Source organism: Rhinatrema bivittatum, chromosome 2 (genome assembly GCF_901001135.1).
Source record: "Rhinatrema bivittatum chromosome 2, aRhiBiv1.1, whole genome shotgun sequence".
NCBI lineage: Eukaryota > Metazoa > Chordata > Amphibia > Gymnophiona > Rhinatrematidae > Rhinatrema > Rhinatrema bivittatum.
Window position 1 is genome coordinate 45024111 of NC_042616.1, and position 27458 is coordinate 45051568.

The following is a 27458-nucleotide window of genomic DNA, read 5'->3' on the forward strand; positions in this document are numbered from 1 at the left end:
GTTTGGGCGGTTGTGATTTATCTAAACTGATATTGAGAACACTATTAAAATCTCCAACCAAAAGGAGTTCACCCTGAGAGTGAGCCAAGAGTATGTTAGACAAGCGTGTGACAAAAGCTGGGTCTGGCAAGTTTGGGGCATAAATGTTACAAATAGTCATACTTTTTCCCGCTAATGTTCCCATCACTAGGATAAATCTACCTTCGGTGTCTTTAATTTCGTGAGTAACTGTGAAGGGAGTGTTCTTGTGGATTAGAATCGCTACTCCTCCCTTCTTCCCTTTAGCTGCAGAGAAATAGCAAGCAGCCGCCCCCTCTTGACATAATTTCAAGCTTTCTGAGTCTGTTAAATGGGTTTCCTGGAGGCAGGCTATGCTGACTTTTAAACGCTGCAGATGTTGAAATACTTTCTTCCTCTTAACAGAGGTGCCCAGCCTGTCAATATTCCAAGAAATCAATCTCGGGGCAGCACTGACTGAGACGCGGCATTCCTCAGAGTTAAAAAAAAAAAAAGACAGAAGCAGGAGCGTTTTTAAGGGCCAGTGCCTAGAACAGAGCCTACCTGTGACAAATTCGGGGGTGATTGGTGCACTTTGCTGCCTGTCTGGCCTTCCCTCCATGCCGCAACCGCCGCGATGTGGAGCATGTGGGGAGACCAGATCGTGGCTCTCCTGCTCCGGGCTCTGTACGAGGTGCCTTCCCGGCGGGGAAGGGCCCTCGACCTCGGGTGCACGTTTTTCTTCGCGCTGCCAGACGCGCCTGGCTTCAGGTTGGCCGGCCCCATTCCCAAGCAATGCGGGAACGGCGGCTCTGCGGAGAGAGGGTATCCTTGTTCACCCATATTTGGACGATTGGCTCATTCGTACGAAGTCCGAAGTACAGTGTTGCCAGTCGGTGGACAGGGTTCTGCACCTTCTCCACTCCCTCGATTGGGTAATCAACTTTGCCAAGAGCAATCTTACTCCCTCTCAGGCGCTCGACTTCTTGGGGGCACGTTTCGACACCGAGGTGGGCAAGGTGTTTCTTCGCCAGGATCGAGCATGGTCCCTTCGTCTACAGGTACAACATTTTCTGGACCTACCACTCCCAACAGCTTAAGAACAAAAGAATATGCCATACTGGGTCAGACCAAGGGTCCATCAAGCCCAGCATCCTGTTTCCAACAGTGGCCAATCCAGGCCATAAGAACCTGGCAAGCACCCCAAAAGCTTGGGACTATCTTCAAGTTCTCGGCTCTATGGCTTCCACTATCGATGTGGTACTGTGGGCTTTTGCATATATGCGGTTTTTGCAGAGGGTGTTGCTCTCCCGCTGGAAGCCGGTTTCCCAGGAATTTCAGGCACCTCTGCCGCTCACGGAAGTTGCCTTGAACAGCCTCTCCTGGTGGCTCTTTTTGGACCACTTGTGAGGGATGGATCTGGAGATCCCGCAGTGGACGGTCGTTACCTCGGATGCTAGTCTCTCCGGGTAGGGAGCTGTGTGCGGCAGGCAATCAACGCAGGGCCAGTGGACAAGGTCGCAGACATGGCCAATCAATCGCCTGGAAACCAGGGCAGTCCGCCTTGCCCTGAGGCACTTCCTCCCCTTAATCCAGGGCAAGGCCGTGCAGGTGCTTTCTGACAATGCAACCACGGTGGCGTACATAAATTGCCAGGGAGGAACAAGAAGCAGGCAGGTCTCGCTGGAGGCGGACAAGCTGATGGAGTGGGCAGAGCTCCACCTTACCCCTTTGGCGGCCTCTCACATAGCCGGGGTGGACAATGTCCAAGTGGATTTCCTGAGCCGTCAACCCATCAATCCAGGAGAGTGGGAACTCTTCCCGGAGGCAGTGAATCTTATCGTTGCCATGTGGGGTCACCCACACCTGGACCTAATGGCCATGTGGCAGAACGCGAAGGTCCCTCGCTTCTTCAGTCGCAGGAGAGAGCACGGGGTGGATGGTATGGATGCTCTGGTCCTTCCATGGCCAAGGGATCTTCTACTCTACGTGTTTCCACCGTGGCCCCTCGTGGGAGGAGTTCTTCGGAGGATCAAGTGTCATCAAGGGCTGGTGATTTTGATAGCTGCAGAGTGGCCTCGACGGCCATGGTTCGCAGACCTGGTCAGTCTTGCGGTGGACAGTCCTCTTCGACTCAGACACCTCCCGAATATCCTTCATCAGGGTCCCGTATTTTTTGACCGGGCAGATCGCTTCTGTCTTTCAGTGTGGCTTTTGAACGGCGCAGGCTGAGGAAGAAAGGCTATCCTGAAGATGTTATTTCCACCTTGGTTCAGGCTCGAAAGATCTCCATCTCTGTCTCTTATATCCGGGTCTGGAAAGTATTCAAGGCTTGGTGTACCTCAATTCATATTCTTCCGTGTCAGGCCACGGTACAGCAGGTCCTTACCTTTTTGCAGTGCGGCTTGGAGAAGGGACTAGCCTACAATTCTCTGCGGTTTCAGGGGTCCGCACTCGGGCCCTGGTCCCTCGCCTGGAGGGAACACCTCTCTCTTCCCATCCTGACATAGTGCGTTTCCTAAAGGGTGTCAAGCATGTCAAGCCACCAGTCTTTTGGAATTTAAATCTGGTTCTCCGATTCCTCGGGGGTCCACTTTTTGAACCTCTGAAGAAGGCTTCTATCAAGGATCTCACCCTCAAGACCGTTTTCTTGGTATCTATTTGTTCTGCTCGGAGGATCTCGGAGATCCAAGCTCTGTCGTGCCGGGAGCCATATCTTCATTTCACTGACTCAGGAGTTTCTCTGCCCACGGACTTCCATTTGAATCAGTCGGTGGAGCTGCCCTCATTCACGGACGACAAGCCCAGAGAACTACGTCGGTTGGATGTCAAGCGTGTCCTTCTGCACTACCTGGAGATCACGAACGATTTCTGTCTTTCAGACCATCTGTTTGTTCTATGGAGTGGACCCATCAGGGGCCGTAGAGCGTCTAAGACCACTATTGCATGTTGGCTGAAGGAATCCATCTTATTGGCGTACATTGGGGCAGGTTGACCTCCTCTGGAAGGTATTCGAGCTCATTCTCTTCGGGCCCAAGCGGCCTTTTGGGTGGAGAGTCGAGCGGTGTCTCCACAAGAGATTTGTCGCTCTGCAACTTGCAAGTCTCTACATACTTTTGCACGTCACTACCGGTTGAACCTCCAGGCACCAGTCTTTGGCTCCTTTGGGGCGCAGGTCATTCGAGCAGGTTTCTCTGGGGCCCGCCCTACTTAGGGAAGCTTTGGGACATTCCACAGTCTGGACTGATCCGGGTACATACAGGGAAAAGAAAATTATTCCTTACCTACTAATTTTCGTTCCTGTAGTACCACGGATCAATCCAGACGCCCTTCCTACTTGTTCTCGAATTTGAGGGTACTACTGCTCGAATGTTCAGTTATGCTTATTCAGTGTGTCTTTTGTAAAGGATTAATGGTTCTTTCTGAAAGTTGTTATTGTTTCTTGGTTTTTCGAAGTTTTTTCCTTGGATATGTTTTCATGCAAGTTGACAAGTGGTTAATTCTCCTCTGATCTATCCAAGTGGGAATTTCTTTTCTCTGCTTTGTTATACTTTATACTGAAGGGATACAGAGGGAGTACCAGCTTAAGAGAGGGTGCCCTTTCAGTTTTTGCTCTGACTCCATCTGCTGGACGGGGGACATAACCCATGGTCTGGACTGATCCGTGGAATGAAAATTAGCAGGTAAGGAATAATTTTCTTATGTTTTCAATTAGGGTACCGCCAGGCGTATAGTTTATTTATTTAATTTATTTATTTATTTAATTCTTTTATATACCGACCTTCATGACGGGTGTCATATCAAATCGGTTGAAGAAACAGCAAGGAAGGCAGTCTAACAAAGCCGTGAGGGCGACAAAACAGGATTAGCAGCCAGATGTCCAAATGGTTTCCTTTATTGGGTGATAACACGAGTATATGAACAGTGCCCAACTCTGGCCGAGTTTCGCCCTCTTACATTGGGGCTACATCAGGGGCTCTACTTGAGTCGTGTTATGATGACAATCCAAGTCTTAAAAAAGACTGTGCAACAAAAGGTTATTGGAAAGGCTGGTTAAACTCTCAATGACAGCGGTACCTCAGTTTCTTATTTCATAAACTATGCAAGGGTTGCAAATGTGCCGAAATTCTTTGATGTGATTGTGAAGACAAACACAGGCGGCAATGTAGCTTTCCCTTGTTAACTCGAATCAAAACATTGAGAGTTTAACCAGCCTTTCCAATAACCTTTTGTTGCACAGTCTTTTTTAAGACTTGGATTGTCATCATAACACGACTCAAGTAGAGCCCCTGATGTAGCCCCAATGTAAGAGGGCGAAACTCGGCCAGAGTTGGGCACTGTTCATATACTCGTGTTATCACCCAATAAAGGAAACCATTTGGATATCTGGCTGCTATATCAAATCGGTTTACATGGAACAAGGGGTAAACTTGTACCATGTAGTTGTGCCTTGAAATTGTATGTTTTCACACTGACAGGCAGCCTGCATAAGGAGCTGTTTATGGTGAAAGTTTAGGAATTTTGCAATTACTACGCGGGGTCTCGCCGGGTCCAATCCCCGAGCCCCCATGCGGTGCACTCGTTCAATTTCTAAAGTCCCATTTAACTCCTGGAGGCCTAAAGCGTTGGGCAGCCATTTTAGTAAAGTATGCCGGAGCAGGTGATCTAGTGTCTCTGGGAGCCCTATGAAACAGATATTCGATCTCTGCGCCCTGTTTTCAAGATCGTCCGCTTTATCTGCCTGTTCTTGGAGCAGCTTTTCTAAGTCGGTCACCTTCCCAGTTAACTTCGACATAGGGTCCTCGAGAGAGGACGTCCGTTCCTCAACTTGTGTTAGGCGCGGGGCATCTTCCATGTACGCTTCTCGCAAAGCAGAAATTTGGTCCGAAATCCCTGTTAGTTTGCAGTTTAAAGCTGCTATTACCGCGTCCTTAATGTCATTAGCAGTGGGGGATACCGGGGAGTCAACCTGTGAGTGTTCCCCGCTCGCAGCATCAGGTGCTCCCAGCGCCATTTTGAGATCAGGCCCCCTGGGTTTTTCCTTGTCCCGTTTCGCCAGTTTAGGAAGCATTCAATGGCGATTTCGACATAAAAGAAGTGATCAACATATGCTGGACTCTTTCTCATTGGAATGAAGCGTCTCAGTTTATTTTTGCAGGCAGATGGAGGCGGGAGCAGGATGTGCCGCGCAGAGCAGGATCAGGAACATCCAACCGCTCTCACTACATCACGTGATCTCAGCAGAAGGTTTTTGTTGTACAAGGTTTCCACTTCCCCTGGTCTTCTTGCTCGGCGTGCCGGTCTGACATTCATACACTCCATGGGAGGTCGAGGGACGAGGGCAGCCTGGCAGGTTGAGCAGCCTCTTTAGGCTTGGCCCTGCTCCAAGGCTTTTTGTTGCGCGCCATGTGGTAGGTCTCAATGGCTTTTTGTGCGCTTTCTAAGGCTGTACTCTACAGGATTGTTGGCCCAGTCTGTGCATCCAGGTTGTGTGCCCAGTTTTTGGGCGCACAGTGGAGCCTTGTAGTCTGTGCGCCCACATTAAGCGATGTGTAGTGGCCACGTGCTTACCTATGAGTAAAAGTGGTACTGTGTGCTTAAGTTTTTTGTGTGCTTAATTTTTGGACGCCTAGGTAAGCGCCTAGGTGTGTGCACCTAAGTGTTGGACGCATAATTTGTAGGCACCTAGTTGAGCGCATCCAGCCACTGCTCAGCGCATTGTCGGCCATCATGGTGCCTGTGCCTAAGAAGCCTAAGCATTTTTCTCTTTGCACTGCTTGTTATATATGGGCATCTCAGACAGGAGTGCCTGCTGATTTGTGCCAATGCTATTTGGAGGCTTAGGGTGAATTGTCTTCCTCTGATTTCACTAAGCCTAGTTCTTCCCAGGATGGGGGTCTAGGTAAAGACGATTCAGGTGGAGGGCCTGATTTTGAACTCCCCTAACTGGTTCCTCAGCAGGGGAATGTAGCTCAGTGAGTACTCCTCAGGTACCTCCCGATCTGGATGCTTTTACTTTTTCATGGGTAGAAGTTTTCCAGGGGTTGCAATCCTTTCTTCAGGCACAGTCCTCAGCCCTGTCCCATGCTCCTAGACCACAGGCACAGGGAGAAACCTTACCTGGATTTTTTGTTGGACACCGGAGTACTCCTGGAGCGGCAGAAGGTCCTCTGGATGGAGATCCGGATGGTACGGATGATGACGCCGATCCTGCCTCTCTCGAGGATGGTAAAATTCCCTCTGGATTAGAAACGTATAGAACTATGTTGCGGTTCTTTCATAGAGATGAAATACCAGCTCTGATTTCCCAGAACTTGAAAATGCTTGGAATTCCTGGAGCAGATTCAGTGTTTGAGCCAAAGAGAAATCCCATTTTGGTTTCCCCGTGATGGAGACAATTCAAGAATTAATTGATCTTGAGTGGGGCACCCCAGAGGCTAATTTCAAAGGGGGTCAGGTTTTAGAAGGCCTGAACCCTCTAGATCCGGTGATGAGAAAGTATTTACGTTTTCCAAAGGTAGATGCACTTGTGTGTGCAGTCTCCTAGCGGACCACTATTCCCTTGAAAGGAGGAACGGCCATGATGGATGCTCATGATAAAAAGATTGAGACTCTCCTTAAGCATTTGAAGCAGTGGCAATTACCTTGTAGATCGCTTCTTGTTGTTCCTTGGTGCCTCGCTGTTGTTTGCTTCTCTCCCAGAAGGTTGATGACTCTGGAGTAAACTCCAGGGCAGTTATGGAGCCGGCTGCTGCCTTCTTGGCCGATGCAGGCTGTGATTTGGTCCGCATTTCAGCCAGAGGAGTAGCTTCGATTAGTAGTGTCCAGGCATCAGTCATAGTTGAGAAATTGGTTGGCTGATGTGACCTCCAATGCTAACCTCACCTAATTGCCCCTTAACAGCTCACTTTTGTTTGGTAGCGAGTTGGAGAAACTTGCCAGTAAGTGGGGTGACTCTCTGATTCCTCGTTTACCAGAGGATAAAAAGCAGACACCAAGCTCCTTTAACATGAGAGGTCGTGCTAGAGGATCCAAGCGTTTTCGATCCTGTAGAGGGGCGACCTTTCAGAGGACTCGACTCTTCGTCCATTCGTCCCTGACAACCCAGAAGAGGTGCAGGCTCAGGTAGTGGATCCTCCCGAGTCTCCCAATGAAGGTTTGCCAACCCACTACTGGGAACAGGAGATAGGGAGATGCTGCTTTCTCTCTTTTATCAGAGGTAGGTCGAAATCACATTGGATCAGTGGGTCTTGGAGGTGATATGAAAAAAATCTGTGCTGGGGTTTCGCAATGTTCCTGGAATGTATTCATGGTGTCTCCCTACCACTCACCACAGATAAAGCAGGCAGTGGAAACCACATTGGCAAGGCTCCTCAGTAGGAGGGCTGTGGTGCCAATGCCCACGTGTCAAGAAAATACAGGGCGATTTTCCATTATTTTGTTGTGCCAAAAAAGGTGGGATCTTTTCGTCCCATCCTGGACCTCAAAGGCATCAGTCATCTGCAAGTGAAGCGTTTTTGCATGAAGACATTGCGCTTGGTGATAATGGCCGTGCAGTCAGGGGAATTTGTTACCTCTCTGGATCTGTCTGAGGAGTATCTCCACATTCTTATCTGACTAGAACATTAATGCTTCCTGTGGTTCACAGTTCTGGGACACAACTTTCAGTTTTGGGTGCTGCCCTTTGGTTTGGCCACTGCTCCCATAACCTGTTCCAAGGTAATGGTGGTGGTTGCAGCAGAGTTGAGAGAGGATGGAATCCTAGTACACCCATATTTGGATAACTGGCTGGTTCACGTCAAGTCACTGGAAGAAAGCTACCTGGTGATTCGCAAGGTGATTTCCCTGTTGTTGGAGCTTGGCTGGGTTGTGAATCTAGCCAAGAGCAGTCTTCAGCCTACTCAGTTGCTGGGATACCTGGGGATTCCATTCAACTTGAACCAGGGAAAGGTGTGCCTGCCGGAAGCTCAAATTCAGAAGTTGCCAGCTCAACTCCGTCTGTTGTTGAACTACTGCGCCCAACTGTATGGTTTTACCTGCAGGTCCTTGGCTTAATGGCGGTGACCTTGGAAGTGATAGCGTGGGTGAGGGCTCATATGCATCCTCTTCAGCGCCCCCTGCTGTCTCAGTGGAATCCGCAATCTCAGGCTATTCGATTTGGCTCCACCTGCCAATGGAGGTCTCCTCCCAACTGCCATGGTGGTTGCTGGTGGATCATCCATGGAAAGGAATTTCGCTATCCCCTCTGAACTAGCTGGTACTGACAACGGATGTGAGTCTCCTTGGTTGGGGAGCTCACTGTCAGGAGCTGATTGCGCAAGGGCACTGGAGTACAGAGAGTCTCTCTGGAACAACTGTCGTTTGAAGGCCAGAGCGGTCCAGTTGGCATGTTTGCAGTTCGGTGATAGGCTGCAGGGTTGCTTGGTCCGCATACTATCGGACAATGCAATGACTGTGGTTCACATCAATCTGCAGAGAGGCAGCAAGAGCCTACAAGTGTCGCATAAAATAGATCAACTTATGGATTGGGCAGAGGTGCATCTCCAGATGATCTCAGCCTCACACATCGCAGGCACAGGCAACATAAGAGCAGACTTTCTCAGCAGGGTGAGTCTGGACCCAAGAGAGTGAGTGTTGTCAAATGAGGCGTTTCAGCTGAATCGCGATCACTAGGGTCTCCCGTTGCTGGAGCTATTGGCTACTTGTGCACTGTGAAAGTTTTGCGATTCTTCAGCTACAGAAGAGATCTGAGGTCCTTGGAGATCAATGCCCTAGTGCAGGAATGGCCGGAAGACAAGTTGCTGTATGCCTTTCCTCCATGGCCCATGTTGGCAGATTGATTCGAAGGATCGAATGCCACAGAGGGATGGTGCTCTTGGTTGCTCCAGATTGGCCCAGGAGACCATGGTATGCAGCTCTGTGGAGGCTCCTGGTGGATTCGCCTCTTAGACTTCCAGCGCACAGGAACCTGTTGCAGCAGGGGCCTGTCCTTCACAAAGGTCTGACTCAATTTTGTCTTACTGTATAGCCCTTGAAAGGTTTTGCTTGCTGAAATGTGGATAATCTGCAGCAGTGATTTCCCCCTTGCTAAGAGCCATAAATTTCTTCACTTCCTTGGCCTATGTGCAGATTTGGAGGGTGTTGGAGGCCTAATGTGAGGATCGAGGTACTCTTCCTTGTTCGGTCAAGATACCACTCATTTAGGAATTTTTGCAGGATGGCTTGAATTGGCCCTTCATCCCTTAAGGGTACAAGTAACTGCTCTCGCTTATTTCAGGGGCCGGTCAAAGGTGGATCCTTGTCTGCTTTCCTAATGTGGCCCGTTTTCTGAAAGGAGTGGAACATCTTTTTCCTCCTTTGTGTTTCTGGTGCCCCTATGGAGTCTCAATTTCGTTTTGGATTTTTTTGGTAGGCCGTACGTTTCGACCGCTACATACTCTGTCCTTGAAAATAGTGTTCCTTGTGGCAAATTGTTCTGCATATAGAGGTGCAGGCCTTGTCTTGCCAGGAGCCGTTTCTTTTTTTATCAAAAGTGGTCTCTGCATTCTTGAACCAGTGCATCTCCCTGCCATTTCTGGACAGGGAGAGAGATGTAAAAGAGTCTTATCTGTTGCAGCCCTTGGATGTCAAGAGGCATACTGTCAGGTATCTGGAGGTCACTGGGCCTTTGCGTAGGTCAGATCGCCTGTTTGTCCTCCATGGTGGTATTAGACCAGAGGAGGAAAGTGGGTTAGATGCCAAAGTAGTCCAAGGAACACTATTTTCAAGGACAGAGTATTTGGATGGAGACATCACTTCATTCAACCGCCCGACTCAGGCTGAGTTTCGCCCTGCTTAGGGCTGCCTCAGGGGCTAAAAATAATAAATATGTGACACGAAATAAAATATAAAAAATTATATAAATTAAATAAAATTTCTGATATAAAAGGTACCACAAGAAACAGTAAATACATAAATCACACATAAAAGAGCAGCTTAAAAAATTAAAATATTGAAAAATGCAGTGTCATATCAACATTTTTACCTGTATATATTAGTGTGCTCTATTTATATTTCAAAAAATATTCTTGGATAATCGCACCAAATATCTGTTAGTCTGGAGTTCTGTACCAATAAACAAACAAATAATTAAACAGGAATTTAAAAACAAACCAACTCGGAAACTGCAAACATACGGTAAACCAGATTTATGGAGACGGATTGAAAAACTAAAGCTAACCAGATTAATAAAGAATGAAAAATAAAGAATAAAATCCTTTAGTCATTATGATTGTACTAATGCTGGTGCTGTGATGTGGAAGACATTAATGAACTGACTCTCTTCTAAAGACTCAGTAGTATACACATAGCATATATAATCCGAGTGGCTGGGTAATATGAGTGTAAACAGTTACTGAGAAACAAGTAAAAATTGCCTATAAAGTGTAACACTGACTCTACAGTTTCAATAGACAAAAAAATGCCGACTTGTCATGCCACTTTTTTAAATAGAACAGGTGTTTCAGTCATAGTGACTATACCGGTGCTGTAATGTAGGGAATTGCAAAATAAAAATGAACCGACGCACTTTTAAAGACTCAGTAGTATTCACATAGCATTTGTATTCAGAGTAGCCAGGTAATATATGTAAACACTTACTGAAGAACCTAGTGAAAAATATCTTGAAATTGACACACTGACTAAGCAATTTCAATATGCGAAAAATGCCGACATGTAGCACTACTATTTTAGAAAGCCGACAACGGCCGTTCTTATTAGGCTGGCAATAAAATATATAATATGCTAAATTCGGAATAAGCTACTGTAATTTAAACTAAGGTATGTGTAGACAAATACCAAATGCAAACATGTAAACAAACCGCTATCAAATTGAGCCAAATAACATGTGCGCTAAAAAATATTTAGTATGGAAACTTACAGAAAAACAGTATAACCATTCAGAATACTTACTGCTAAATGAAGTAAGGGTACGTATGGTCTCCGATCGAGTACAGCAGGCACATTTAAAACGCTATCGCGCCGATACCACTTTTTTTTTTTTGCAAGTTTTTATTTATGCATGAAAGGCACATCAGACAGAAGAACATGATATCCAGAGTAGTAACATGTAAAAGTACAAACTGAATTTGTGATCAATAAAACAACCATAAACAACCAATGTCTCGTCTCAGTTTTGAAACCGGATTACATTATCATACCCAGTCGCAGACAGTAGCCTCTCAATGATTTTTCCCCCCCTATCCCGCTCCCCTCCCTCTAATTCCCATCCCCCTCACCCCCCTCCCCACATTTCCCTTATGTAATCTCCATAGACGAGTAGAGCCAACAACCAGCCTACTGTTGTAGCCATGTCAAGTAAGGTGCCCACACATCCCGAAATTTAACCACCCTATCATGCCGAAGTGCGGTTAAGTAACCCATCTGATAGATCCTTCCCAATCGTGACTGGACCTGCGACAATTTCCATCGGAACGCAATTTCACTTCTAGCAGCGATATATATCTGTATTAGCAGCGTGATATGCTTGTCACTGAGATCCCCGTTCACCAAGCTTAGAAGACACCCCTTGGGATCCAGTCGTATCGAAACTCCCAGAACTTGGGTTGCAAACCCCGTAATTATATCCCAAAAAGCTTGTATCTTGGGACACCCCCACCACATGTGATAGAAGGTTCCCTTACCGCCGCATAATCTCCAGCAAGTACCACTGACTCGGGGGTTCATACGGTGCAATTTGTCCGGGGACATATACCATCGATACATTAATTTATATCCGTTTTCTTTGAGGTTTGCGGATATGGAGCTCCTACCCATTAGCATATGACATCGGTCCCACTCGTGGTCCTCTAATGGTTGACCCAAATCAGATTCCCACTGTAATTGATAGGACCGTTTGGTTTTATCCGCACTGTTAAGAAGTAAGTAGATCCTAGATATCGGTTTAGATAAAGGGCTGCGCTGATCACAAAAGGATTCAAATAGGGATTTACCTCTGGAAAGCTCCCCTGACGCCCCCTCCGATCTTAGAAAGTGAATGACTTGCATGTATGCGTACCAATCCCTTCGTGTTCCCCCGTACTTTTCCTGGATCTCCGCCAAACCCAACTCAGCTGGCCCCTGGAACATTTGTCCAGCCTTCGTTAGCCCCATGCATGTCCATCTATCTGAGAAAGCTTTTTCCAATCCCGGTGGAAACCCAGTGTTACACAAAAAGGAGGTTAAGTGGTAAATCCTCTTGGACCCCGCCACCCTAGGCCTCCAAACTGCCCAACGTCGCAGCACCGCCTGGGTGAATGGCATCAGAGAAGAGACATTGACTCTCCCGACATCCTTACTCCACACCCTGGTGGCCAAGGGAAAGTCACCGGACGCTGCCTGCTCGATTGTAATCCAGGATTTAAGTGCGCCCGTCGCGTGCCAACTGACGATCACACCCAGTAGGACGGCAGTATAGTACCAACCAATATTAGGGACATTAAGACCTCCCCTCGTTTGATCCCTATATAAAATGGTCCTAGAGACCCTAGGCGGTTTATGCTTCCATATAAAGCGGAACAATTTTCTCTGCCAGATCCTAATAGCCCCATCCGGCACCGCCACCGGCAACGTCTGAAAGACATAGCAAAGCCGGGGTAGGATATTCATCTTAATGGCCGCTATCCTGCCGAGCCAAGATAGATCAGTCCTGTCCCACCTGTCCAAGTCTTGTTGTATCTGAGACCACAAGGAATCATAATTGAGTGTATATAGAGACTCCAGATGGGCCCCCAGTTTAACCCCCAGGTATTTTATAGAGTCCTTAGCTTGGCGAAAAGGCAGTGCTTTCCCCACGGACGCATATTGAGCCTCTGTCATGGAAACATTAAGCAGCTCAGACTTGTCAGCATTGATCTTGAAGCCTGACAGTCGCCCAAACTCCCGAATCTCCTCTAATAAGGCTGGTAAGGAGAGCTCTGGCTTGCTAAGAGTAAATAACAGATCGTCTGCAAAGAGCGAGATCTTGAAATCTAAATCCTGAACCGATATGCCGTGGATGCCCGCATGACGCCGTACTTTCTCGGCCAGTGGTTCTAACGAGAGGGCAAACAACAAGGGTGACAGTGGACAACCCTGGCGCGTGCCCCTCTTAACTGCAAAAGGGTCTGAGTATGCCCCATTGATTTTGATTCGAGCATGCGGACCACTGTAAAGTTTTCTAACCCAATTAATAAAAAATTCCCCTATACCCATAACCTTAAATAAATACGGCCAATGCACCCGGTCGAACGCTTTTTCAGCATCCACCGTCAAAAGCACCGACGGGATTTCCTTAGTCTGTGCCCACCACATCAGTTCCACTACCCTACGAACATTGTCCGAGGCGAGCCGGCCAGGAATAAATCCCGACTGGTCCCCATCCACCAACCTAGGAGCTACTCTACCGAGGCGAAGTGCCAGTGCCCTCGCCAAAATTTTCAGGTCAATGTTTATCAGGGATATGGGCCTGTATGACCCGCAGAGGGTGTGGTCTCTTCCGGGCTTGGCCAGCACCGTGATTCCTGCGGTATTGGATTCCTTGGATATTATTCCTCCCCCCCTAAGATCATTATACATAGCCACTAGCGGGGGTAACAATTCTGCACTAAAAACTTTATAAAACTTTCCGGAGAACCCGTCCAGACCAGGAGCCTTCCCCAATTTGAGGCCCTTAATAATAAGAGATATCTCCCCTTCCCTCAATTCCTCATTGAGCGCACTACACTGCTCTGGAGATAATACCGGTAGATCAACAGCTTGTAACGATTGGTCTATCTCCTCATCCGTGCAGAGAGGCTCCGAGTCGTATAGTTTTCGGTAAAATTGATTAAAACATTGCCCAATTTCATGCTGAGAATACACATATTGCCCCTGGTCCTGGTCTCCCTTAAGCTTAGTAATTTGGGATTGCGCTGTCTTTTCTTTTAATTTACGGGCAAGCTGTCTTCCAGCCCTATTACCCCATTCAAAATGGTGCTGTTTCAGCAGCTGTAGTTGGTACGCTATCTGATCCCCGTCTAAAACTTGTAGCGCCTGCCGAGCGGCCAAGAGGGGTTGTAGTAGACCAGGGTCGAGAGTACGCTTATGCCTCAATTCTAAACTAGCCACTCTCTCCAATAGAGAGATTCTCTCCCGATCCCTCTCCTTCTTGACATACGCCGCTCGGGCTATACACAAACCCCTCACATAGGCCTTTAAACTATCCCAGACAGTCCCTGGTGACACTTCACCATTCCCATTAATATCCAAATAATCGCTAATGTGCTGCTTGAGCTGAGCCACAAACCCCTTATCTTCAAGCAATCTATCGTTCAGTCTCCAAAATTTAGTGCCAGCCCGGGAGTCTTTGGTCTGTAGAGTGAGCCATACTGGGGCATGGTCGGACCAGGTTATAGTGCCCACCTCCGCTTCCAGGACCTTCCCCACTAAATCCTTATCTATCAGAAAGTAATCAATCCTGGAATAGGATTGATGGGGGTGGGAAAAAAATGTATAGTTCCTGGATGTGGGATTGCGCAATCTCCAAATATCCAGGAGACCACGATCTCCCACAAGATGTTTAAGGGTTTTCCGTGCAAGTTTTCCCCCCACTCCCCCACTATGGGAGTTATCCAGATAAGGGTATCTCGTGAGATTAAAATCTCCCCCCACAATGAGGCGCCCCTCAGCCCAGTCGCTAATGACAGCCGATAATTTCGTATAAAACGCAACTTGATCTACATTGGGGGCATATACATTCAGGAAAGTATACTTTTCCTCATTAATAGTTGCTTTTACTAAGATATAACGACCCTCCACATCCCGGATCTCAGAAAAAACATCCGCCACTACCATATTAGCAAACAATATCCCAACCCCTGTGTATTTATTATGAACAGTAGCTGCGGCATGAAAAACTTGTGGATAACCTTTAGAAACCAACAAACGCTCGTAGCGTTTTCTAATGTGGGTTTCCTGGCAGAAAATAATATCCGCCTTGTGGTGGGCCATATCACGGGTAAACATTTGCCGTTTGTGGTACGTGTTCAGACCCTTAACATTAATGGAAAGTATTTTTAAAGGCTTCATGGTGCTGTGTTAAAGGGCAGCCAAAGCCACAATAAAGTCACTGTATAGCCGCCGAGACTTGGCCCTCCAGTATTTCCCCTCAGAACTATTCGCCTCTCGCCCAGTGGAGTTAGTCTACTCCCGCAATTACTCCTCCCCATGTTCCCCCCTCCCCCCCCTTCCCCCCAACCCTCCCCCCCTTCCCCACTTCCAACCACTCTGTGCAGAGTGTATCCCCTCCAGTAGAGACCTAACGTCACCGCAGGACCTGAACATGGTCCCCTCTCCTCCATAGCAATAAACACAAAAGCAATTATAACATCATGAACAGTTAACCCCCTGTGATAATCGTGGGTGCTAAATCATGGTCCCTTGTGATTTGAACAGACCCCCTGTTAATCCACGGCATACCACAGGACCAGTAATATCGGCAGAACTCAAACTCAGTCTATGTCCTCCATACCCTGGCAGTTACCGCCAGCTCACCAGGCCGCCATGTCACAGTCCAGACTAGCTCATCCTGGTTCCTCGAGTCCCGAGGTGCCCGCGGATCTGCGGCGTAATCTTCTTCCCCCATTGTCCACTCTCTTCCAACGTGGGCGATCATTTTTTCCGCTATTACTCCCTGCAGAAGATGCAGAGGGCCCCTCGGAACCCACGGCTGGTAATCCGGCGGCCCGCAGTAAGTCTTCCGCTTCCATCACTCGCTGTACGCGGGACTGTACGCCGTTTATCGAAAAGAGTAGACCAAATGGGAAAAGCCATCTGTACTTGATATTCTGGGCGCGAAGTATGTTGATGACATCCTTAAATTCACGCCTTTTCCGGATAGTGGAAATTGCCAGGTCTTGGAACACCTCAATTTTACAGTCTTTCCAAATTATAGAACCCAGGGCTCACGCTGCTCGTGCTACCGCTTCCTTAACAAGATAGCTATGAAAGCAGGCTATTATGTCCCTCGTCTGCTTGTTCCTCGGGTTACCAAAAGCTCTATGTGCTCTCTCTAGCACCACTTCCCGCGGCTTCTCCTTGATACCCTCCGGATCCAACAAATAGGCACAAATGTCCTGCACCACTTGTGTGCAATCTTTAAAGGCGTCCCCTTCTGGCACCCCACGGAATCTGAGATTTACTCGCCTGGTTCTATTTTCCAGATCTTCGACATGTGAATGGAGCTCCTCGTGAGCGTCCCGAAGCTGTCCCAGCTCCTCCCGGACCGAGTCCAGCTCTGCCTGCGTGTCCTGCAGGCCCTGCTCATTCTCGTCCGCTCTCCTTTCCAGGTCACGGACATCTTTTTTTGTGCTCTCTAGCATATCTCCAAGCTCCTGACGGAAGCGGGCCATGTCCCCCCGCAGTTCTTGAAACCAGGCTCGAAATTCGCTCCGGTTGGGGATCTCCGCATCCGCGGGTGCGATCGCCGGCTCCGCCTCCCCCTCAGGCTCCGGAATCGTCGCCATCTTGCCTCCTTCCTCGAGTGCTGCCACTGTGCTCGCCGCCGCAAAGGAGAAGCGATTTAAATCGGGCTTTTTCCGTGGAGTGGCCATGAGTGATGTGCAGGGACCCCGAGACACCCAAATTCAGAGTTCGCCGATCCAGCTAAGCGCCGATGGGGGTAGATAACCGGTGGAGGAGAGGGGAGCCGAGGTCTTAAGCGGCCATCTTAGCAGGTGACGTCACCGGTCTCCGCCGATACCACTTTTAAATAGAACAAAAACCACGCCAAAAGAAGTTGCCCATCTTATAAGATGGGAGTGGCTTCAAAATGCCCGTATGTGCTGGGACCAAAGGATATAATAAATGTATCTGAGGAAGCTAAATTGATATTTATAAATGAAAAACTATTGTTAATGTATCAGTGAACTAAAAAATATTGGTTAAGACAGACTATAGCATTGCGAGTATAAAAAAAAATGTATTCACAAAAAATAATTTTTAAAAACGATCATAATCTTACTATGATTATATTTCATACTTTGTAAATATAGGGGCGGATTTTAAAAGGCCCGCGCGCATAAATCCGCCCGGATTTACGTGAGCAGGGCCCTCGCGTGCCGGCACGCCTATTTTGCATAGGCTGCCGGCGCGCGCAGAGCCCCGGGAAGCGCGTAAGTCCCAGGGCTTCCTGAAAGGGGCGTGTCGGGGGGTGTTACCGAATGACGCGGCATTTGGGGGGCGTGATGCGGCGTTTGGGGGGCGGGCCGCCGGCCCGGGGGCGTGGCCACGCCCTCCGGAACAGCCCCCGGGTTGGGTCTTGGCGCGCCATCAGTCCGCTGGCGTGCGCGGATTTACGTCTGCCTCCGGGAGGCGTAAATCCATGGATAAAGGTAGGGGGGGGTTTAGATAGGACCGGGGGGGGGGTGGGTTAGGTAGGGGAAGGGAGGGGAAGGTGATGGGAGGGCGAAAGAAAGTTCCCTCCGAGGCCGCTCCGATTTCGGAGCGGCCTCGGAGGGAACTGAGGCAGGCTGCCCAAAATCGGCAGCCTTGCACGCGCCGATCCAGGATTTTATAAGATACGCGAGGCTATGCGCGTATCTTATAAAATCCAGCGTACTTTTGTTTCCGCCTGGTGCGCAAACAAAAGTACGCAATCACGCAATTTTTTTAAAATCTACCCCATATTGTGCACTCCTTAAAATTAGGGGGCGAACAATATAGTGGATTTCCATAAGTATTTTGCTATAAAAATAAAATTCTTACTTAAAAATGCATTCGGAACAAAAACAAATGTGACAAAAAAATTTTTTTGTATCATTACAATCAAATAATAACTAAATTAAAAGAATTATATAAGTAATAGGGGGTCTCTGGTCAGGTACATACGGGTCATTCGATAAATACTAATTTATGTGAAAAACGCGCCAAAGTCGATTATATCAAGGCAGAGTGACAAAATAATATCACATAAAAAACATGAGTTGAGAAAAAAATGTTGAAAAAAATATTGAAAAACACTTGTCTTATTTGAACTAAGACAAAATTAATATCAGATAAATTAAAAACACTTATTTAACCATACTATTGTAAACTGAGACTAATAACACTCTTATGCTTACATGTAAAAAAACTGTACCACGTACCACTCACCATCTAGATATATAGAACAAGATAAAATTCTATATGCATACTATTAATCCATTTCAAAATTGCATTGTGACCTTGAATCAAAAATTGTATCAAAGCCCACCACATGTGGTAATTAAAATACAATAGTAATGTAACCAAATATCTCATTATGTAACAGATAAGACAAAATTTAAAAAATAGTGAAACATTAAAAATGGTAATTTTTTTTTTTTAAAAGATGAAAAAATTAAATGTGGTAGAAAATAGTAATTTGTACATTTGTGTAGAATATAAATGGAAGTAATCACAAATAGACAGGTAAAAACATTGATAAAAGACAGAGCACATAAACAAGGAATTATTTATACAGACGAGTTAAAATAATGAAAATTATAAAAAAAACAGAATAATCAATTTCTAAATTGAGTCCATAGGTTTCATGGTTTTAAATTAAAAAATATACTTTTGCTCTAGTTGTAATAGCATTTATCCAATTCTCCGCCACGCCAATTCGGAATCACTTTTTGAATCACACAAAATTTGAAATCACTAAAGTTGTGGTTAATTTGGATAGCATGTTGAACAAGCGGTTTGGATTCAATTTTCCTTTTTTTTTTTTGGGGTTTTAAAGATTTTATTGCTCAAATTTGCATCAATACAAAAAATAACATGTTGACGTAACAATGGCTTGTAACTGACATCAGATAACACCTGAATATACAAAGCAATAAAACATCAGATATCAATTGAGAGTACTGTGTTTTATGATATATCATTACCAACAAACCGTAATATGCAGTACCAGATTGAGAACCCTAATCCCTCCCCACTCCCCCCACCCTCCCCCCAACAGCCATTTGTATATAAGTGATAAGATATAAGCAAGGTATACTCGCTAGTAAATAGATCCTAAGGTGTCCTGACCAGAGCAAGGAACGCTAAATGCAAGATTTCCTAAGAAGTGAGTGAAAATATAAATGAACAAATATCCCATGCTCCTAACAACTCGCCGGACCTCTTTTAAACCAAGACAGCACTATCCAACCGTTTCCTCCACTCATAGTATTTATGCCAAACATTTCTGAATCTTCCCACTGTATGTCGAAGATGTGCTGTAATTTCTGCAAGTCTATATATGTGTTCCACTTTGCTTTGAATCTCCCCCAGCGTAGGGACCTGAGACGATTTCCATTGTCTATCTATTTCTATTCTAGACGCCGAAAATATATAATTAGCCATGGTATCAGGATGATCCTTCCCCAGACTCAAAGGAAATCCCAGCAGAGCCTGGTGTGGTAAAATGCAAATAGGAACCCTGTAAATCTGAGTCATCCAGAGTGCCAATTGTGACCACAATGGTTGCAATACTGCGCATTCCCACCACATATGAAAAAAACTACCAGTGGCCGAACATCCCCTCCAACATTGTGTAGAACATGAAGGATACATGCGGTGTAGCTTCTCAGGAGAATAATACCATCGCAACACCATCTTCCAGGCGTTTTCAATAATATGTGAGGCTATTAAACCTTTACCCATTTGAGAAAAAAGCTTCTCCCAGACCCCCTGCTCGAAGGTGCGATGTAAGTCAGCTTCCCAGGCTATCACATATGTGGGTTTCTGGAAGGTTTCCCTCCCCAAAAAAGCATATACATTCGATAATAATTTAGTCGTTTGATGTGTATTCAAACATAAACGTTCAAAATCAGATTTCCCCTGCCCTAAGTGCCCCTGTAAATGATGAGACTGAGCAAAATGACGGAGCTGCAGATATAAGTAAACATCAGAGGCCGCCAAATCATATTGTTGTTGTAAGGCCCGGAAGCTTAACAAATTCTGCGCTCCCCACAACTGCCCCCAATATTGAATGCCCTTTGTGGCCCACCCTTGGAAGGCCTGACTTTCGAAACCGGGGGTAAAGAGAGAGTTAGCATACAAATATGTACTATGATGAAATTCCTGATTGCCCACCAGCCAGGATTTTTTTGTTTCCCATAGCTGTAGGGAAAGTACCATGGATGGCGGCAAAATATTCAAAGGCTGTAGCACCCAGGTCTTCTTAGGCTGCCAAAGAAGACTACACAATGGTACGGAAGCCATTAATTGCTGGCTAAACACTAGCCAAGGTTTCTGCAGAAAGCTCCTATGCCAATCAACCAGCGTCTTGAATCTAGCTGCTAGGTAATATCTTTCTAAATTGGGGATACCCAAGCCGCCCTGAGATTTATTTCTATAGAGAATCTTACGAGCCACTCTGGGTCTGCGGCCCCCCCAAATATAAAATAACAGGCGTTTCTGCCACATGATAAGGTTGTGCTTAGGTATGGCTAAAGGAAGCGTTTGGAACAAATACAAAAATTTGGGCAAAATCATCATTTTCACGGCTGCTATGCGGCCAAACCAAGAAATCCTGTATCGATTCCATTCCTCCAAATCCTTAGTGATCTGGGCCCATAATTTATCATAATTGAGCTTAATCATATCCTGCGTTGCGCTAATATGTACTCCTAAATATTTAATGCTAGTGGGGGCCCATCGAAATCTAAATTTTCCCCGCAAGGACTGCTCCATGTCTTCTGTTACATTGACATTAAGCAACTCCGATTTGTCCCAGTTGATGCGAAATCCCGAAACCTGGCCAAAAGCCTGAAGAGTTTGGGAAACTAGGGGAAGTGACTGCTCCGGGTTGGTGACCAAGATCATAATATCATCCGCGAAGAGTGATATCTTGGAGGAGAAATCACCCACCTTTACCCCAGAAATTCCCGGATTTTCCCGAATTTTATTGGCCAAAGGCTCTAAAAAAATAGCAAACAGCAGTGGGGAAAGGGGACACCCCTGCCTGGTACCTCTGTGAACCGGAAAGGTAGAGGAATACCCCCCATTAACCTTGACACATGCCAAGGGATTCTGGTAAAGTCGGTGAAGCCACTGTAAAAAATTTGGTCCAAAATTCATGCGTTGCAATAAGGTAAATAAATAGGGCCAATGAACTATATCAAAGGCTTTCTCGGCATCAACCGAGAGAGCCACCACTGGTATCCGACGTTGTTTGACCCACCACATCATATCTAATATTTTATGCACATTATCACTGGCCTGCCTACCTGGAATGAATCCAGCCTGATCCGGATGAATAATCTGGGACAGAAACCCATTGAGCTGATTGGCTAATATCTTAGCCAGGATCTTCAAATCAATATTGATAAGAGATATCGGTCTATATGACCCGCACACCGTAGGGTCTCTGCCAGGTTTAGCCAGGATCGTAATGCCTGCCATATTAGCCGACGGGGAAAGTGATTGCCCTTCCCTCAGGGACTTAAACAATTTAGCTAAGAGAGGGGCAAGCTGTGGGGCAAATTGTTTATAGAATCTCCCCGTAAACCCATCCAGGCCAGGTGACTTTCCAGGTTTGAGATTTTGAATAACTTTTTGAATTTCAAGTTCAGAAATATCCTTCTCTAGGATGACCTGCTGCGCGGGTTCTAGGGCGATCAGGTCTGCATGCCTCAAATACTCCTCTATGGCGTTCTGTGTGATCTGCCCATTGGCAGCATATAATTCAGAATAAAATTGCTGAAAGCGCTGCCTAATCTCCTTGCCGGTAGATAACATAGCGCCCTCCTGACTTTTAATTTTAACAACGGTCGCCTGGTCCTGTCTTCGTTTCAATTTCTGAGCCAACAGTTTCCCCGCCCTGTTAACCCCCTTCAAAATATTTTTGTTGTGTCCGTTCAAGCTGAAACGCTATAGCAGCAGCATCAAGGGACGCTATTTGTGTGCGTACAGCCTCAAGGGACGCAAGAACACCCCTTCTCCTTGGATCACGTTTGTGAATGTTCGCTAGCTCCGCCAACCGACGCACTAAGCGCTCGCGTTCTGCATTTCGTTGACGTTTAATATAAGATGCTCGAGCTATAAATTTCCCCCGTAAGACCACTTTTAAACAGTCCCAAAGCGTGCCAGCATTCACCTCACCATCATCATTAAATATTAAATAATCCTGAATTTCTTGTTCCATAGAGGTAACAAAACCCGGGTCATTAAGAAGAGAGTCATTTAATTTCCAATAGTGTACCCCTCGATCATATTCGTTAAACTGTAATGAAAACCAAATGGGGGCATGATCCGACCACACAATGGCTTCTATATCGACTTCTGTCACCCGAGGTAACAGGCTTCTACTGCCAAAAAACATATCAATCCGGGAATAACTATTATGTGGGGTGGAGTAAAACGTGTAGTTTCTAGATTTTGGAAACCGAGTTCGCCAAATATCCAAAAGGCCCATGTCTGCTATTAACCCCTTAAGCGCCCTTCGAGCCAGCTTAGGATCCGAGCTATGCCCTGTGGAAGTGTCCTTGCTCGGGTCCAGGGACAGATTAAAGTTGATTCAATTTTCCTTTTAATGTTACTTTTATGTTCAATTATACGCTTTCTAAATTGTTCTAATCTCTATGCATGGGGCATGGTGACTTCCACATAATGAAGCTCACAGGTATTGAGCTAAGATGGATAATATATTACAATCTTCATAGTGGGGTGAGAAAACAAAGATGAGGAAGGAAGGTTAACACGTCTTTTTGGAGATGTATCAGGACTCTGAACTTGCCGCTAAGTGAGGATCTGAATATTTATTTTCCTTGAAGATAATCAATATCTGCATGCTGGAAGTGTTTTATATTGCTTACTTTGGAAAAATAAAAGCCAGAGGGATTATGTAAAACCTAATGCTGTGTTCTTACCCCAGGATCAGGATCTCAGACTGCCACACCTGATATCATTTCCCACATTGAACAAAGGGAAGAGCCGTACATCAGGGATGAGCCAGGATCAGAGGAAAAAGAAACTGGGAAAAGCAGCTGCTCCGGTGAGTGCAGTAATAAGAGGGACTGGGGTAAAACTGCTGGGATCTGCAGAGACCCCTTCACCAGCAACTCTGAGATTGCTTTAATCACTTGCAGGGTTTTTGTTTCAGGCATCAGTCACATAGAATAGTCTTTTTGAAACCCAATTACCCAAAGACCAAATATCATCTGAGAATCATAGTGTGGTCTGTTAGAAAAGAAAGATGGGGACCATCTCTGCTGACCAGTCCATAATTTATGGAGCTTTGTTGTATTATAATAGAGCTCTACATGCTACTTTTCCCTCAGGAATAAGATGTGCTTTATCAGCCTTTCCTGTTTACTGTTGCATGATCAGAGAGTCAGTGCTGAAGTCTGGGGACCCCCATGGGGCAGTCTCTTCATCATTAACTGAAAATCCTTTATTCTAGAGGAAAGTGAGCTATTGCCCATATCTGACCTGAGGTGATGAGATGCATCTTGGCCTACAGCAGTGGGTGCATTACATCAGCAGCCCAGAAGTGATGATGTCATAATTGGGCTTCCAGTGGACATCAGTTCTCCCCCACCCCTCTCAGACAGTAAAGGGCCCCCTCTGCCCAGCTCATTATTTATCTCCACACAAAAACCTGTCCTTATTTGACCCTCAAGCCCAAAAGTATGCCCACCCCTGCTTTGCTCCGTACTGAATTAACTTCCAGGCACAAAGAGACTCTGACTTCTCTGGAGTCTCTTAGTCTGTGTCTCTAACAAACAGACTAATACTCTCTGTTTACTTTTAATCTAGAAAATGAAGATCCTGGAATTAAAAATAAAAAGGGACAAGAGTCGAAAGCCACTCAGAATCCAGAAGGAAATGTGTTGATATTATCAGGAATAACTAGAGAAGATACTTCCTCATGGTCTGCTTTGGAAAGAAATTGCAGGAATCAGTGCATCTCAGAGAAGAAGCAAAGAAATCCACCAGGACCCTCAGCTGAGAATTATGTGTGTGAGCAAAGTGCCAGTAATGTCACACACACAGGTGCAGAGCAGAGAAATGAGATAATAGAACAAAAAGGCTTGTATGATGCTTTTCTGAAATCTCAGAGATCGCACACGGAAGAATCATTTATCTGTGCTGAGTGTGGTAAAAGCTTCCATCGCCAGATTACCCTTACAAGACACGAGAGTGTCCACAGGGGTGAGAAACCATTTACATGTATTGAGGTTGGTAAAATCTTCTGCCAGAAGAAAACTCGAACAAGCTATGAGAGACACCATACTGCTGAGAAATCATTTACATGCATTGAGTGTGGTAAAAGATTCCATCTTAAGCAAAGCCTGATACGCCCCCTGCCAGAACATACTGTTGAGAAACCATTTACCTGTGGTGAGTGTTGTAAAAGCTTTAATCAGAAGCCAAGCCTGACCAGCCAGCAGAGAACCCCCACTGGTGAGAAACCATTTACATGTTCTGAGTGTGGTAAAAGGTTCCGCGAGAAGAAAAGCCTGCCCAGGCACCAGAGAGTCCACACTGGTGAGAAACCATTTACATGTACTGAGTGTGGTAAAAGCTTTAATCAGAAGACAATCCTGAACAGCCACCAGAGAACACACACTGGTGAGAAACCATTTACATGTACTGAGTGTGGTAAAAGGTTCCGTCAGAAGGCAAGCCTGATGGCCCACCAGAGAGTCCACACGGTTGAGAAACCATTTACATGTTCTGAGTGTGGTAAAAGCTTTAAGCAGAAGATAAATCTGATCAGCCACCAGAGAGTCCACACTGGCGAGAAACCCTTTACATGTACTGAGTGTGGTAAAAGCTTTAATCAGAAGAAAAATCTGATCAGCCACCAGAGAGGCCACGCTGGTGAGAAACCATTTACATGTGCTGACTGTGGTAAAAGCTTTAATCAGAAGACAATCCTGACCAGCCACCAGAGAACCCACACTGGTGAGAAACCATTTACATGTACTGAGTGTGGTAAAAGGTTCCGTCATAAGATAAGCCTGACCAGCCACCAGAGAGTCCACACTGGTGAGAAACCATTTACATGTTCTGAGTGTGGTAAAAGCTTTAATGAGAAGAGAAATCTGATCAGTCACCAGAGAGTCCACACTGGTGAGAAATCATTTACATGTACTGAGTGTGGTAAAAGGTTCCGCGAGAAGAAAAGCCTGACCAGGCACCAGAGAGTCCACACTGGTGAGAAACCATTTACATGTACTGATTGTGGTAAAAGCTTTAATCAGAAGACAATCCTGACCAGCCACCAGAGAACCCACACTGGTGAGAAACCATTTACATGTACTGAGTGTGGTAAAAGGTTCCGTCATAAGGCAAGCCTGACGGCCCACCAGAGAGTCCACACGGTTGAGAAACCATTTACATGTTCTGAGTGTGGTAAAAGCTTTAATCAGAAGATAAATCTGATCAGCCACCAGAGAGTCCACACTGGCGAGAAACCCTTTACATGTACTGAGTGTGGTAAAAGCTTTAATCAGAAGATAAATCTGACCAGGCACCAGAGAGGCCACACTGGTGAGAAACCATTTACATGTACTGAGTGTGGTAAAAGGTTCCATCATAAGATAAGCCTGACAAATCACCAGAGAGTCCACACTGATAAGAGAGAATCACTGGGAGCAAAATTCTAATACAGTAGTGGAGAAGGAAGACTGTGTGATCACAGATGGGAAGATCAATGCATGAAAACCAGAGATTGTGGTGAAGGAGAAGAACACAAGAATGGCATTGTTGATAAAAGTATCAGCACCCAGAGATTATTCTGTGGATTGTATGAAGAAGGGTGAGATATTTATTTATCAAGAGATGCAATCAGAGACCAAGAACATGTGGCAGAAAGATACAGTTGTAGTCCCAATTATATTGGGTGCCACTAATCTGATTAAGAATTTTCAAGTTCATCTTGATACCTGTTAAGATTACACCTTATGAATTCCAGAAGGAGGCTCTCTCTGGTATAATGCATGTACTAATAAGGGAATGAATAGTAAATTTTGAGAAATTTAGCTCATCCCCAACATGCCATGGCTTACAAATGATGATCATTCCTGTCAAGGTCTGCACAAAACAAATCCAACTGGAGAGATTGCCCTTTGGGAAACCATTTACATGTACTGAGTATGGTTAAAGATTCCATCATAAGACACACCTGACAAGTCACCAAAGAGTCCATGCTCGTAAAAAGCTTTTGCATGTACTGAGTGTGGTAGTAACTTCCATCACAAGTCAAACCTCAATAACACCAGAGAATCCACACAGAAATTAAAGTATTTATTTGTACTTGATGTAGAAAAAGTTTCAAATAGACAATCCAACTCTCAGGACACCAGAGAATCCACAGAAAGAGACCATTTTCATGTTCTGAATATGAGAAAAGCTTTATTAACAAGGGAATGCAATGTTTCTTTTTTTCTTTATGCATTTACAAAATAATTTATTTATTTATTTTATTTATTGTTTTTGTTATACCGAGTTTCATGATAGGCATCACATCAACCCGGTTTACAAATAACAAGGAGTGTAAAGCATAACGTAACATAAAAAACAATATTTTCAATAAGAACCTTGAACTTTAAATACAGTGAATCAGAAAAAGGGAGAGGGAAAGTTACAAAAAACAAGGAAAATAAACTTGGGATGGAAGGGGAGAAATTGAACAACACAATATTTACATTTCAGCCTATTGATACATTAGAATAGCAAGTGAAAAAATAAGACTATGAAACGGTACATAGGTAATCAATTGAATAAATATGACACAGTTGTGAATGGTAATAGTATGATAAATATTCAGCAGGAATTAGTGAGAGAGGGTTTGAGGTTGGTTGATTCGTGTTTACATTCCATTATTGCATACGAGTTAGTGCTAGTGAGAGGAGGTTTTATTCAAGGCTTGGAAATACTTTTTTGAAAAGCCAAGTTTTTAGTCTTTTCCTAAATGTTAAAGAGCAAGGCTCTTGTCTCAAATCAGGTGGGATCGAGTTCCAGAGAGCTGGACCTGCTGATGAGAAGGCTCTGAGATTCAAGGATTTATGTTGGTAGGTTTTGGAATTTGGAGTGACTCTTTGTAGTGTTCCCTGATAGGCCTGGCGGAGGTGAATTTTTTAAGTGGTATTTGTAGGTCGAGTTGCGTGTGTTGGTTGATAGTTTTGTAAATGATGTTAATGGTTTTGTACATGATTCTATAGTGGATCGGAAGCCAATGGAGGTTTTTGAGAATAGGTGAAAATAATCTCAAGCAAACACTTGAAAAGTAATACATTTTATTTATTTGACATTTTTTATATACCGAGGTTCTAGAGACAAAATCACTAAGCACTTCGGTTTACAGAGAACAATTGAAATGACTGAAAGTGAGTCTTACAGAGAACAAGGAAAATTAGCATTAGCTAGTGTGATATTACTGCAAAAAAACAGAAAAAAAAAATGAAGAAATACACAATCAAATAATCACATGTCTAACAAGCCCACTA

General features: G+C 45.4%; 1 protein-coding gene across 4 annotated transcripts in view; it reads left to right on the plus strand.

The window, feature by feature from the left end:
- The window catches only part of LOC115085947 (oocyte zinc finger protein XlCOF6-like), a 1095473-nt gene that overhangs the window by 923168 nt on the left and 144847 nt on the right, over positions 1 to 27458 (plus strand). For 3 of the 4 annotated variants that reach the window (XM_029592507.1, XM_029592502.1, XM_029592505.1), the window contains 2 exons: positions 22877 to 22996; positions 23761 to 26505. The exons of the other annotated variant lie outside the window; for it this stretch is intronic. In XM_029592507.1, the coding sequence (XP_029448367.1) occupies positions 22877 to 22996; positions 23761 to 25616 (1976 nt within the window). In that variant the 3' untranslated portion in view covers positions 25617 to 26505. Of the gene's footprint in view, positions 1 to 22876; positions 22997 to 23760; positions 26506 to 27458 lie in introns of those variants that run through there. 4 annotated transcript variants of the gene reach the window in all.